The following is a 13812-nucleotide window of genomic DNA, read 5'->3' on the forward strand; positions in this document are numbered from 1 at the left end:
AACAGTAACTGTACATGGAAGTACCACAACAGAGATTAAAACCTCAATAGCAATAAATCTCTTCAAGTGGCTACTTATACAAGGAAATTTAGGTTCCGTTCAAGCCCACTAGTATTGCTGCTATCTCTGGGCAATGGCAGAAGAGTCGCAACAGAGGCACACGTTAAGAGAAGCACTTTTTAAAAAGCTGTATGACACTTTTGCGCCAGTTTGTGGAGAGTGAAGATGCCTGAAGATTTGAAATACCGATTACTTTCAAGCTTCTCTACTCCTCTAAGTACTCACAGACTGACTATTCTGAGAAAAGAAACATACATTTGAACAACCAGTTGACTGGAAGAAAGGAGTGTAATTCTTACTTATTTTGACATCAAAACAGGGAATTTAAACCGGCATCTCTAGATCAGCGCCATTCACGTTAAAGTCTGCGAGAGGGCTCAGTGGCAAACTGGTAGACACTCACTACTCCGTTCTGGAGGTGTCTGAACTCAAGGGATATGATTTCACAGACAAAGACTTCGTACGTGGGTGTCCTTTTCATGCCAGCAAAGTGTTTTTTAAGGGGTATGACAACTATGTACCTAGGCTGGTACACTGGAGACGCCTCTGCTGTATTCTGCACTCCCAGAGGATCTGTAAAGACATGCTCTGTGTAGACTCCAGTTTGTGCAATATCAGCTGTGTCTTCTCCTGTCCCTGCATTGACTTCTGTTGCTTCTGTTGCCTCCTCTGCTGTTGGAATGTTCTCATCTACTGCGTTACTTTCAGCTGCAATATCTAAGGAATAAAAAATTTGAAAAACTTTCAACTACTCCAAGAAAATTCTCAATTGTTTAAAACAGCCACAATTTGATACTTAAAACTTAAGCGAATAGCTGAAATAACCAGACAGTCACAACCCAGATTTTATATCTCGCCTAAAAAAAATAAAAATCAGACCAGAAACAGCACAACCGACTAAAGTTCGGGCATCAACAAGTGTCAAATGCACTTTAAGTACCCACCCAGTGACCAATGACACAGATTGCCCTTTAAATGATTAACTAGAATAGCAGTGAAGTCCAATCAATTAAAACACACAACAGTATTATAGGCCACGAGAAAATAAATGACATTCCAGTCCAATAACCACATATCCATTAACAACCATTTCACCATTCAGCTCTGAGGGGTGTATGACAGAAAGTATTAAGAATGCCTATAAAGAAAACAGCTCCACTTAAATCTGTATTAAAACTTTACAAGATTTAAGGCATATATCCACATTCTCTCCAGTCATCTGTCAGCAAGGCCTGCATTTCAAGTGAATAACTTCAAAGCTCCCTTTAGACCTTGCACAAGATAGAGTTCTCTCAAAAGTATTTGAAAGAAGCCTTTGACTATACCCGTTTAGTATCACCTCCGCAAAGTTTTCAGCTACAATTATACAGTGCAATATGTCAGACTTACAGGCCATTGCCCACAGAGTACTTGTTTTATGTTATTACCGCTTACAGACAAGCGGTTACATTAAATACTTGTACCATTCGTATCTCAGTCACACCTAAGGGTGTTTGGCCATCCCTGGCACACTTGTAAGATTTTCATACCTGACTGTTTATCTATCATTGGTGAGCCACCGTTTGCATCATGAACTACAGGTGCTCCTGTGATACCCTCTGCAGTACAGCCGACCACTGTTATTCCTCCTAGCAAGCTATCGGTTTCTGCAGAGCTGTTGCTAGTCATACTTCCACACAGAGATGACTTGTCCACTTGACTGGGATCTGCTTCTTGAGACCCTTCTTCTCCTGCAGGATAGTCTGTTTCCCTTGCGCCTGAAAGATTAAACTCACGTGTTTCTTGTGGGCATAAAGGGGAGTAACTTCTCTATCTAATAACAAACTAAGCTTTCAAACTGGATGAACTCTCCAGCGATGGAGATGTAACATGCAGATACCTATCTGCAAGCTTATTTTAACACAATCAGCCAACATTAAAGATGTTGTCAAAGCTCAAAAAGCAAAAGCAGTATCTACAGATGCTGCACATCTCAATGTCATGTGCTATATTTCAATCTGCAGAGTTTTCCAACTAGTTTATTTCTATTTCAGATAAGTTTTCCATTAAAATTAGATTTCACGACAGTGCATATATGCAGAGATACCTATCTACATCTTTATGAAGAATTTAACTGCAATAGATCCTTTGTTCTGGAAGAAAAACTGCTCACACAACCCTCGCAAATATTTTTAAGACTTAAAATATTATTCTTGGTTTCTTGAAATTTTTACCCTATTTTACTATATTTTATGGTGATTGGTTTTACAAGTCATACATAGTTTCAATGGAGCAAAACCTCAGACTTCACTGGAAACAGATTTCTTCTGAGCTTATTAAACAAAATGACTTCACTGGAACAAGTGCTACAGAAGTCTCTAAGTGTAAGCTAAGAAACCAGAAATCCAACGGCACAATTAGTTCTTCTCCAGAATCATAATATCCTCCTACTGAGCTTCCCTTAGTACACTCTCCACATACACTCTCGATGTAACAAGGATTCCCTCTACAGGAAGCTCCAAGACTTGCTACTTATCTTCAAGAGGCTGAAAAGGTCTAAAAAGCCAACGTTGTTGTTCTGTGCCGTTCACAGTTCCGTAAAACGTTGGCACTGCTGCACAATTTATAATACAGCGGACAAAATACTTATTCCTGGTTACTGATGTCTCTTTACCTTTGAGTTAATTTAGGTCAAGAGCCAACTGAAGAGTAGAACAGTGGAGTAGAAATCCAGTAGCTTTCCCTCCAGCTAACCACTTTTTATTGCTGAGTTACAGTAACATTTTACCACACTAATTAACAAATCTTTGGTTTTTCATTGCGTAAGAAAGTCTGAATAAGATACAGTTAAAAAAGCAGGAGCTAAAGCATCGCAAGTCTTTACCTGGTACACTAGCAATACACAGCACATGAGAATTGCAAACAATGAAACTGTCCAGAATATTTCCTGGTTGATTAGCGTCAATAATGATGACTTTTGTAGCAGAATGTGTGCTAGTACAGATCCAAACTAGACTGGATAATTCTTCCTGATGTTTCAGCTCCTTCTGCTGGTCCTGAAGAACAAAAGCAGAACAGAAGTGAACTACAACAAGAAGGTGGACAGAATAAAACTATTCCCTTTGATCTTGTGTGTTCCTACATTTTTATATCTATTTCTGTAGTTGATAATGTGATAAAATTAAATATCTTTAATGCCATTGTAAAATTACATGTATTTACTTGTTCTGTATGTATTTGGAATATAAAACACCCTCATACTCTTGTAGAAAATTATAGGAAGTAATTGTACTTCAACTATATAGTCAGACAAGTATAAAGCTACATAAGAATACTACTTCCATGCCATCTACCATGCTCAGTATCGCCACAGATTAATGTGATGTCCCAAAGCACTTCAGAATTAACCCTTTATTTCTATGCCTTTAATATAAATTCCATTCATTGCTTCTTCATGAAAACATGAAGACTCATACAGTTTTAAACAATGGCGCAGACCCCTAAAAAGCCTTTTTAAAATGGCAGTCAGAACATGAACAACTCTGCCAGAAATGCTTTTTTTTTTTTTTAAAAGCAGGTGGCACTGGTATAAGCAGTGCATCATTTTGGTGTAAAATTGATTTGCTGCTCGGATTTGCCAACAAGCTGGCACGCAGGAAAGATGCACAGCATTTTTGCAGATGGATTCAATAACCCAAATATCTTGGGTTCATGACTACCCAGGAAAAATCTATTGGTTACCAATAAACCTGATTACAAAATTTATTATCGATCTACAGATCTATGGTAGAGGTGTTTAACTATTCAACGTGCCCTACTGTGATCTTACCTTGAGCTCTTGGTCTAGTCTATCTAAGCTACTTTGAGATCCTGTTTGCTGCTTGTTGCCATCTGCATCCACACCAGTCACGTCATTGTAGAATACGCTAGCACCAACCACAGACCCGCCATCTCGTGTCTTCCCTCCTGACAGGTTTACCCCTACAGCACACCACAGCTTGAAAGAAAAAGAAATACTTCACTTAAATGTTAAGCTAAAAAAAGGCACACCCAGTATTAAATAGGCTAAGCTATATCAAAATCATTATACATCTGCAGTGCGTTTTAAGGAGTTCATTAAGATTAAAGTCATGTACATTTCTACTAAAGCTTAAACTCAGAGTCACCTGTGCTTTAAAAAGAAACAATTTTATTTCAAAAAGAAAGCCATTGGGTCTAAAATAGAAACATTCAAGCTATAGGTTGTCTAATTCTCTATATCATCGCTATAAATATCGTACCTTCATAGAGGTATCCTTCTCATCTAAAGGTCTCAGGTAAACAGGTACAGGCAAGTTCTTCATCTTATTGTCACCCTGGCCACCATTTGCCACCTAGGCAAAAAAAAAACCAGAAACCACAAACAAACAGAAAGGCTTTCCCCTTTAAAAGAGGTTTACAGTCTTTGGAATCAGTTGATCAGACATTGTCAAACGCAATTAAGAGTTTTGCATTATGGTTTTCCTCAGAAACACTCTTAACTGCAACAGTTCATCAAAAAAAATGCTGGAATCACCCAAACACAAGCTATGAAATTATACCGTCTTCAAATTTCACTACATTTGAAAACATAAGTGTAATACCTGTTTGTACTTCTGAGGTAGACTCCAGCCAAATGCTTGCACTCTACCATCCTCTTTCTGAACATGTGCTTTCACTTGGCGATACTGCTCTCTCTTCTGTTCTCTGCGTGAGGCTAAACTGGCTTCAGTTCTAGGGAAGAATCATTATTAAAGAACCTGTTATCTGTGCTTGTCAGAATTCTGTGTCGTGGGAGTTGCTATTAAACTCAGTAGACAAGATCTCTGTGGAAGCATTGGGTTACCAGAGAGATCACTAGTTTTCACACATCACCTAGAGAACACCAGGTTTCCTGTGAGCTACTTCTAAGGGACCTGTGAAAGACAGGCAAAACGAGAAAGTCTACTGTCAGTATCCTTAGAGAAAATGAACTTGGGTTAGGCACCTTTACTAGAAGCTTTAGAAGTTGTAAATCAGAAGGATATATTGCCAAAAAGAAGCACAGGAGGAAAAAAAATAGTTACAGATACTTGTCAGCCCGGCTCATATTGTTCTGTTTTGCCACTGAACTTAAAGTGAAAGTGCCCGTACAGTTATTGCTCAGCTACACCACTTGCATACAAGCATAGCAAGTGCTGCCTCCTGTGCCTAAATGAACTTTTATGAAAGGCAGTGATGTCTGCCAAACACAATGCTACTCCCAGGTACCCAGAGTACTCACCCACTGCTGTGCATTTCAGCCTGCGCTGTGTTGATTTCTCGTGTATCAACATGCACTTCAGAACCTTATACTTCACTTCACAGCAATGCTATTTATCTCAGAGGGTTAAAGGAGTAAATACTTGATAGACCATATCTAGTATTATGAAACAAAGATTACTTACTCTTCACTGAGAAATTCAAAGGCTTTAGATTTGTCACTAGGTAACTGAGATAAGGTGCTGCTTCTTTTCTTGACTGATGGAGTAATATGTGAGGTTGGAGCATTATATTTAACATTGACAGGAGGTTCTGGTTTCTTAGCTGTATTGCTAGATGAACTGAAGAGCCTGCTGAAACTAGAAAGGAAAAAAAAAAAAGTGTTAATGTTTGTAAGATACCCCCAAATTGAACTATGCAGGCAAGACAGTGCATACACCAGCCTGCTCAAGCCAGTTAGACCAAGAAACTAGAGCCCAACATAGCAGCAGCCACCACGCACTCAGCAACACTCTCAAAGCACAGAAACTCATGTCAGTAAGAAAAATTCTTAAAGAATTATTATCCCATTCGTTTATCAAATTTACTGAGATCATATTGAATGAAGATCTACAGGGAACCAACAAAATTAGGATGTGAACATCACACCTGGAAGACGGTTTTATGAAGCACATTAGTTCATGCACAGAGCATTTAAAAAAACCCACCATTTTCTAGGCTGAAAGATAGTTATCAAACCACAACATCAAAAGGATTATTTGACAAATATCTTGTTGTGAATAACTCTGTTTTAGATTTAAAGAGCTCGGAGTTAGAAAGGAAAAATGTAACAATCAGTAAGCCATACTTCACAGAGGAAAAGAAAGCTGAAATTAATGCAATCCACATGAGCTACTCAGGTTTCTACTTTTCATCATAAAAAAAGAATCCAGTAAAACATTCAGAACAAGAGTCCTGGTGCATATTCAGCTAGAAAAAAAAAAAATGACAGCACTTTGGCATTTAACTTCACAAAGTGCACAGCCATTCACTACGCAATGCAGCTTACGATATATTTTGTATCCAAGAACAGTCTTACCGAGCTGGCATGCTAGGTAACAAGAGGAGAACAGTTAAGACACCTTCATCTGCCAAAAGATAATTAGCCAACATACAAAAAATGTGCCAGCTAATTGGTTAGGGTCTTTCATTTATTTTTGCCAGAGAGTTGTGCTTCACTACTTACAACTGCCAAATGCTTGATCTCTTCTTTTCTTGCATGGCTGGATTTTCTCTTGATGCTCTACAAGAAATGAATTCCAAGTTTACTGAGTAAGCATTAATTTAAAAGAAAAAAAAGGAAAGGAGTGGAACGGTGTGTAGCTCTTATTCAAAAAACCAGGATAACATATCAAAAGTGTCAAAGCCTGTTTCTTCACATTGCCCCTTCTCTTCTGATCAGAGCACAATATCGAAAATCTCACTAGATGAACTGAAGTTGCATAATAAACACCATCCACATTTATTTGCATCACAAACACAACTGGCGAGTGCTTTTCAGACAGAAGAGAATTCTGTGTAATGCTTTCCAGTGGAAACAGCTAGTAGGAAGCAGCAAAGGATTTAAAATTCTTCTGCCTCCTGTTTAAGATTTTAACCGTTGCCTTTTATTTTAAAACCTCTTATTCTTCAACACATCAGTAAATAAATGATAAAGCAATCATTCCTGAAGCCATAGAGGTATTAAGAGAGATAGGAGAGGATTTCTACAGGAGAAATAGCTATAGAAAAGCAAGCCACATCTGCTTGGCAATATGTATTTCTCCCTCTTGCAGACTCAGAGCCAAAATGGCTCACAGGTATTGAGGACAATAGGAAAAGCCAGATGCCTTTGTTACACCTGACCGGCAGGCGGCACCAAACGACACCGCTACCTCCGGGCACCAGCACAGCTCGGGAAGATGTGGCAAGAAGGGGCTGGCCTCAGGTCTGAGGCAGAAAACTTGTTTTTAAAATCATACCTTCCAGACAACTCAATACTCAGGATGCAGATTAGACCAGATCATCATCTTTATTGCTAATATTTAACAAACCTTGCACCGTTTTAAAATTGTGGTTTTTTCCTGAACAAGCCAAGTCCTTACACAAATGGATTACGCTCAGTCTGAAGACTCCGTGTTATTCCTGTTTTGGCATCTCAGCTGACAACTGGTTCCCCTGCTTTAAGGTATGCGCATGCATACACACAGTGATTTTTCCTGCCCGCCAAATTATTTATGATTCCCAAGTTTTGTAACCATTCCAAAATACACACATTTCTTCAAAGGATGCTTATTTCACACCATATGAAGTAATACATCTTCACTGAGGTCTCACCAAGAAGATTTTTTAAAGAGCCTTTTACCTTATCATCTCAGTCCATCGGACAGCTTCCTGAAGCTCCATCAACCTCTCTTTATACTGATTTCTTTCCATCAGAACACGGGCCATTTCAACACGAGTGAAACGCTTCCGCTGAGCGGTGGGGACATCACTCTGAACAGACAAAAAAGCAAACATAGAAGAAACAAAGGAGCACAGTAGGGCCTTGCAGAGTCAGCCTCCGCCTTCCGATAAGAGTCAGTTTAGGGCACAATTCCAGATTCCAAATCATTTGGGGCTTTGTAAAAACAACTCAATTTCACCTTCCTCTCCTCCCGTCCTTTGTATACAGCATAATCTGAATAAAAAGCAGTTGTCCAAAAAGAATGTGACACACAATAATGGGCAGAGGGGAAAGAAAGAAAACTAGACATGGTCAGTTTAAGTTCACTTGTGCTCTGTAGATCTACTTTCGGGTGTTGGGGTTTGGTTTTTTTGGGTTTGGGTTTTTTGTTTGTTTGGTTGTGGGTTTTTTTTTTTTTTTACATGGAGGAAGTTTACCACTACTTACTAGGCAGTAAGTTTAGTAGCACTCACAAAACACATGTGAGCTTCTAATGCCCCACTGTGGATTATACACACAAAAATACACATACACACATACACCTACATCATCATCCTCTTTAGCTTTCTGTCTTGCTTCCTCTGCTTCTGCACGAGCTCTAAATACAACATAAAAGACAGCTGCATTAGATACCACAGTGGGGCTTTTTTTCTTTTTCACAACCATGGAATTAAACTTACTTTCTCAGCTCTTCTTCCAGTTCCTTGTTCTTCTCTTCAAGCTTTTGTTTTGCTTGTTTTACAGCCTCTAATTCACCTTGCAGTACATCCTTCTCACAGGTCAATTCATCCACCTTTGCTATCAGGTCATTCTTCACTACATTCAGTGCGTTTCTACACAAACATTTAAAATACACCATTACAAGGATGACTATGGTCTCATGGTTTAGCCTCAGCCTCATTTAATTCTTTAATTTGAATTTGGAGTGCTGCATCCAGTTTTGGGCCCCCCAGCTCAAGAAGGACAGGGAACTGCTTGAGCAGAGAGCTACCAAGGTGATCAGGGGCCTGGAGTATCTTCCTTGTGAGGAAAGGCTGAGACTCCTGGGTTTGTTCAGCCTGGAGAAGAGAAGGCTGAGGGGGGATCTCATCAATGCTTATCAATATCTGAAGGGCGGGTGTCAGGAGGATGGGGCCGGGCTCATTTCAGTGGTGCCCAACGCCACGCCAAGGGGCCACGGGCACAAGCTGGAACACGGGAAGTTCCACCTGAACATGAGGACAAACCCCTTCCCTGTGCGGGTGCCAGAGCAGGGGCACAGGCTGCCCAGAGAGGCTGTGGGGTCCCTTCCCTGGAGACATTCACCCCCCGCCTGGACGCGGCCCTGTGCCCCTGCTCTGGGTGTGCCTGCTCAAGCAGGGGGTGGGATAGGATGGTCTCCAGAGGCCCCTTCCAACCCCCACCATTCTGGGATTCTGTGACCTACAAATTTCTTACACAGAGCTGCTGTAAAGAGATATAGCTTTCTAAAAGAGGTCAAACCCTCACCTCTAAAATCTCAAATGCTCACACACATTCACACCTCTGAATTAGAAAAACATACTAAAAGATCAGAAGTTTGCTTAGAGGTTGAATTCCTCAGCAGTGCTCCAATGGATTAGCTTCTGCAGTTACGGCTCTGTTTCCAACAGAAAAGGCAGCAACTTGATCTCATAACGACATAGCACTGCATTTCTTGCAGCCTTACAAGGATAAAAGCAGCTTTTGCTTCTAAGGTCCTTAATTTCTAGAAGAAAGCCAGCTAAGCAATATATTTAGCCCAAAACACCTACAAATTATAAATACTCATACCACCACTACTCTTAGAACTGAAAGCACATTTGTGTAACTTCAACCTTCTGTGTATGAAGATATTAAAGATACAACAATATAAAGTCAGTAATTTTTACATACACATTCTCACTTACTTTGTCTCCAACAGCTGAGTGTTTTCCAAAATAAGGTTTTCAACCTCACGACCCATTCCTTTCCAAAGGAAACAAACACATGAAATTAGCAGGTTAAAATGGATGCTTTTACAAAACCTATGTTTTGCCGTTGCCTAAAACCAGCTGAATTTTAAGTATCACAAACTTGTCAGAAAAACTGTGAGCTATCTGAAGTTTCAGGACCTACCTTCTACAATCAGCTTTCCCCTCCACCTTCTTCCCAACCTATCCTCAGTTAAAGCCTAAAGGCAACCCTGGCTAACCGCAGGCTAGTGCTACCTCCACCTATTCTATGCATTAGGAAGAGGTTACAGTACCATTAAGTCAAAAAAAAAACCCAAACATAGCATTACTGTGGAAGTATTAGTCCACAAAAAGTTAAGTTTAAAATGCTTGACTGTCTTCTATACCATGTTAGAAACAAAAGTGGTCAGTTATAGACACAAGACATGCTGAATTATAAAGCTCAGCTTGCAAAAGCCCTGCAGATTTCCCCAGAGCAAATGATACCTTACCAAAGAAATTATGGTCTTTAAAGCCCATGCATTCCATGTAGAGCAAAAACAAAAACAAGAAACATTTCATGTAATGTGTAGTATGAGTGAAGAGCAATAAAATAGAGACTTATGAAGTAAGAGTGAATTAAAACAAAGCCATCACCAAAAATTTGAAGAATGTGATTAAGAAGAAGGATTTATACAGAAGACAGATGTTAAAAAAGATAAGTTTGTCACAACCATTTCTATTGGTTAGACGTCCTATAAAAATCAGGAACTTAATAAAAGTCTATCTCATTTTCTGTGAAATAACTTAGAAGCACAGTACTAGGAAGAAATGCTAAGCCATTCAGTAAGTTTCAAATTAATACGCCACTATGGAAAAAAGGGAACTTAACTCTTCTTGTAAATAATACTGAAGCAGTTACATTTCCGGAAAATAATTTCTCGTCCTATTGTTTGCATGCCAAAAATAATATAATTTGGAGGATTTTAAAAAGATAAACAGGCAGAAAATAATTATTTTCCATCTGCACAGCAAAATAATTACCACACTGATAATGGCAGAAATTATGCTAATTGAAGATTAACAACAAATTTTAAAAGTATCTTAATGGTGGAGGCCTTTTAAAATACTCCATGAACACAATCTTCTAAGCAACTTCGGTAACAGAAGACTTAAAAATATTTGGATAACAATAAAAAAACAGTATCTAAAAATAGACATGCAACTCCAAGTTCCCTCTTTTGGAATTTCTCTCTCTGGGTTTCGGATTAAAAGTAAATGACGTTAATAGTGAAGGACCTCGGATCAGCTATTGCTACTTTACCAATATCTGGAGGAATCCCCTACACTAACTCATCAAGCAGCTATGGCTTTTAAAATGTTTTCAGTATTCACAGACACAAGTACCCAGGATCACTTCCAACAGGTTTCAGGATCCTTTATAATGCAAGAACAAAAACTAGAAAGCCAGGAGTGCATAGGCAAAAAAAAAAATGTTACCAAGCAGAGAAAAAAAATGCAGAGAATGTATTTTATGAGCGCAGCAGCCAAGAACGCCTAACTGTGGAAGCAACAGATTTCAAAGAATTTTTTTTTAAAAAAAGAAGCATACACACCAGAATATTCCCCTGGGTATGCAGCCCAAGAGAAAACAGATTAGAGAATCCCAATTAACTACTTTTACAGAACTCCAGACTCAAATTTAATGCTCACTTAGAACAGATCCAAATGCTTGTAACATACGGACTATCCTGGACGCAGAAGTGGCTTTTAAGTAACAGAGTAATCTGGACTATGGTTGTGCTCAAAGTGACATCACAATTATAGAGTAAAACTTCTAGATGTACACATTCTGCATAGCCAATGCAGCTACAACACGTATTATTTTGCACACACCGGTGTTTCTAGCAGTAGTTTATGGAAAATGGTAACGAAGTCAGTAACAAGCTGTAGTTACATTATACTAAAAAAGCATATTATTTTCACTCATGGAAAACAAGGCATCTATTATCAGGAAGACCTGACAGAAATTTGATTTCTTTAAACAATTTATCACGTAGCTAAGGGATGGAAGTCGCTGTGTGTTAGTACTTGTCCAGTATCTACATTTTTGCATGCAGAATGTGTAGTTGTGCCTGTGACGACAGGGTGCAAGAGTTTTGGATGAAGTGTGTTCCAGCAAGGATGTGGTGGTCCTCACTGCACAGGATTCAAAGCAGCAGAGGATGACAACAAAGAAAAACCATCTCTCAGGCTGGAGATGGGCCCATTACTCCTAGTGAGTAATACTTTGCGGAAATGTCACCTACTTGATGTGGAATATGTTTCTGGGGGACAGGGAACAACCAGCAATCCAGGCTGCCCACACCCCAGTTCTAAAGAATACTACTAACATTCTGTATTCTTGCTGGGTCAGACGACAGAAGCAGACAGGCTGCTGATTTTCTGTGTACAACCCATTTCTAAAACACACAAGTTGCATCTGCATCTTATACATTACACAGTACCAGCTTTCGTTATTTCAAAATGCAGCCTGAACACTGATATGGCCAAAACCACCTCGTTATGTTGTTCATAGAAACAACCTTTTTGCTCCTGATCAACTCATATTCCCAAAACTTACTTTTTGTTCAGTCAGCCCACAAGTAGCAGCAAGCTGCTTCAGGGGAAGAGAAATGTGGGTTCCCCCTCCCCTTTCAATTAATGGTTTGAGTCTCAAATTACCAGCATTGCATTCTGCTGCAATTCTCTCTCCCAAATTAAATTCCATAGAGAGGTGGTAAAGCCAGGCCATTACAGATTGGGCACAACTTGAATTAAACTACCTAAAACTAGTTCAAGACAAAAATCCTTGCTCAAGATAAAAACCCTGTGTCAGAGAACATGTAGGGAAAACTGAAATAGAGAATAACATAAGCAGCGCCTCAAAAGATTAAGGCTGATGTCGTTATATTGAAATAAAGAACAAACACCTTCTCCTCATTTTTGCATTCCAATAACCACCTTAGGATGATACTAAAAAGAGTTTAATGCAAATGAATCCTAACAGTAAATCCAGCAAGGATAATTAAGCACTCCACTAACAAGGTAAATTCCTCTTTAAATAACCTTTCTTACCCAGTAGATCTGCACCTTCATCCACATCTCCAATTAGGCCAGAACCAGCAGATGACAGCTCTTCAAAGAGTGACTCCGTATTACGGTCAAACGCTTTGTTCTCTATGCCTTTGGTAGGAGTGCTATTCAAAGAATTAAAACAAAACATTAAAAAGCAGAAAGAAAACGTTCCCACACTGAAGAAAGTTTTCTCCGTGTTTTTACCAGAAGTTCATTTGTTACCCCCCCCCAAAAAGAAACCGAAGTAAAATTTTCAGAAGCTTTCTGTTGGCCTACAGTCCTAGATTCTATTTTCAAATACTACTTTGGCATCAAGATCCCAAACTTGAGGTACCTGCTGATTTTGAGCCGGTCAGGATTTTAATAAATTAAAGCGTATCAAGGTTTGGCATATAGAAATTCAGCCCTGTCAGGGCTTAGTCAGCCCAAATGCTTAAGGAACAGACAGCTCAGCCAAACTGGAAGACATTTAATATAACAAGAATGCGAGAGAACCAAACAGAGATCAAAACATTCCTCTGGCCAGAAAGGGGACTTCTGTCACACAAAGACCTGACGCCATTAGCACTCGCTATACAAGGTCATTTTTTCCATCTCATCACAATGAAACACACAGACGCATAACATATTCAAAGAACTTGTGCCTCGCCCCTGAATTGGTCGGGGCTTGCCTAGAAGATCAAGCATTCCCCCCCACTACTAAAACGGCACTTGTTTATTTTTTAAGGAACTTTGGGGCTTTTGAAAGAAACGTTACCCTCACGAGCAAAAGCCTGCAAAGAAGCAGACTCAGGCAAAAGCATTCTGCCAACACGGGGATTCCACCATCAGAATCTGATAAATAAATGCTGTAGCGTTTGCACAGTCAGTCACAAATCGAGATTGTACAGATACGGGTGAAAACACATGGGACCAGCTTGGAAACTACTGGTACCTTGAAACCTTGACCTAGGGAGAAAAGGCCTCTTGGTACAGACCCTTTGCTTGAAGTAGGGAAAGAAT

General features: G+C 39.5%; 1 protein-coding gene across 5 annotated transcripts in view; it reads right to left on the bottom strand.

Moving 5' to 3' along the window:
- Nucleotides 1-13812, bottom strand: part of SPAG9 (sperm associated antigen 9) — a 67665-nt gene that overhangs the window by 14580 nt on the left and 39273 nt on the right. For all 5 annotated transcript variants that reach the window (XM_075110909.1, XM_075110907.1, XM_075110906.1 and 2 more), the window contains 13 exons: nucleotides 12811-12932; nucleotides 9670-9727; nucleotides 8443-8595; nucleotides 8309-8360; nucleotides 7682-7812; nucleotides 6524-6580; nucleotides 5484-5657; nucleotides 4662-4791; nucleotides 4320-4412; nucleotides 3869-4036; nucleotides 2924-3095; nucleotides 1590-1817; nucleotides 582-777 (listed from right to left, as the gene is read on the bottom strand). In XM_075110909.1, coding sequence (XP_074967010.1) covers nucleotides 582-777; nucleotides 1590-1817; nucleotides 2924-3095; nucleotides 3869-4036; nucleotides 4320-4412; nucleotides 4662-4791; nucleotides 5484-5657; nucleotides 6524-6580; nucleotides 7682-7812; nucleotides 8309-8360; nucleotides 8443-8595; nucleotides 9670-9727; nucleotides 12811-12932 — 1734 coding nt within the window. The remainder of the gene's footprint in view (nucleotides 1-581; nucleotides 778-1589; nucleotides 1818-2923; nucleotides 3096-3868; nucleotides 4037-4319; nucleotides 4413-4661; nucleotides 4792-5483; nucleotides 5658-6523; nucleotides 6581-7681; nucleotides 7813-8308; nucleotides 8361-8442; nucleotides 8596-9669; nucleotides 9728-12810; nucleotides 12933-13812) is intronic.

The sequence above is a fragment of the Phalacrocorax aristotelis genome, chromosome 16, assembly GCF_949628215.1.
Source record: "Phalacrocorax aristotelis chromosome 16, bGulAri2.1, whole genome shotgun sequence".
NCBI lineage: Eukaryota > Metazoa > Chordata > Aves > Suliformes > Phalacrocoracidae > Phalacrocorax > Phalacrocorax aristotelis.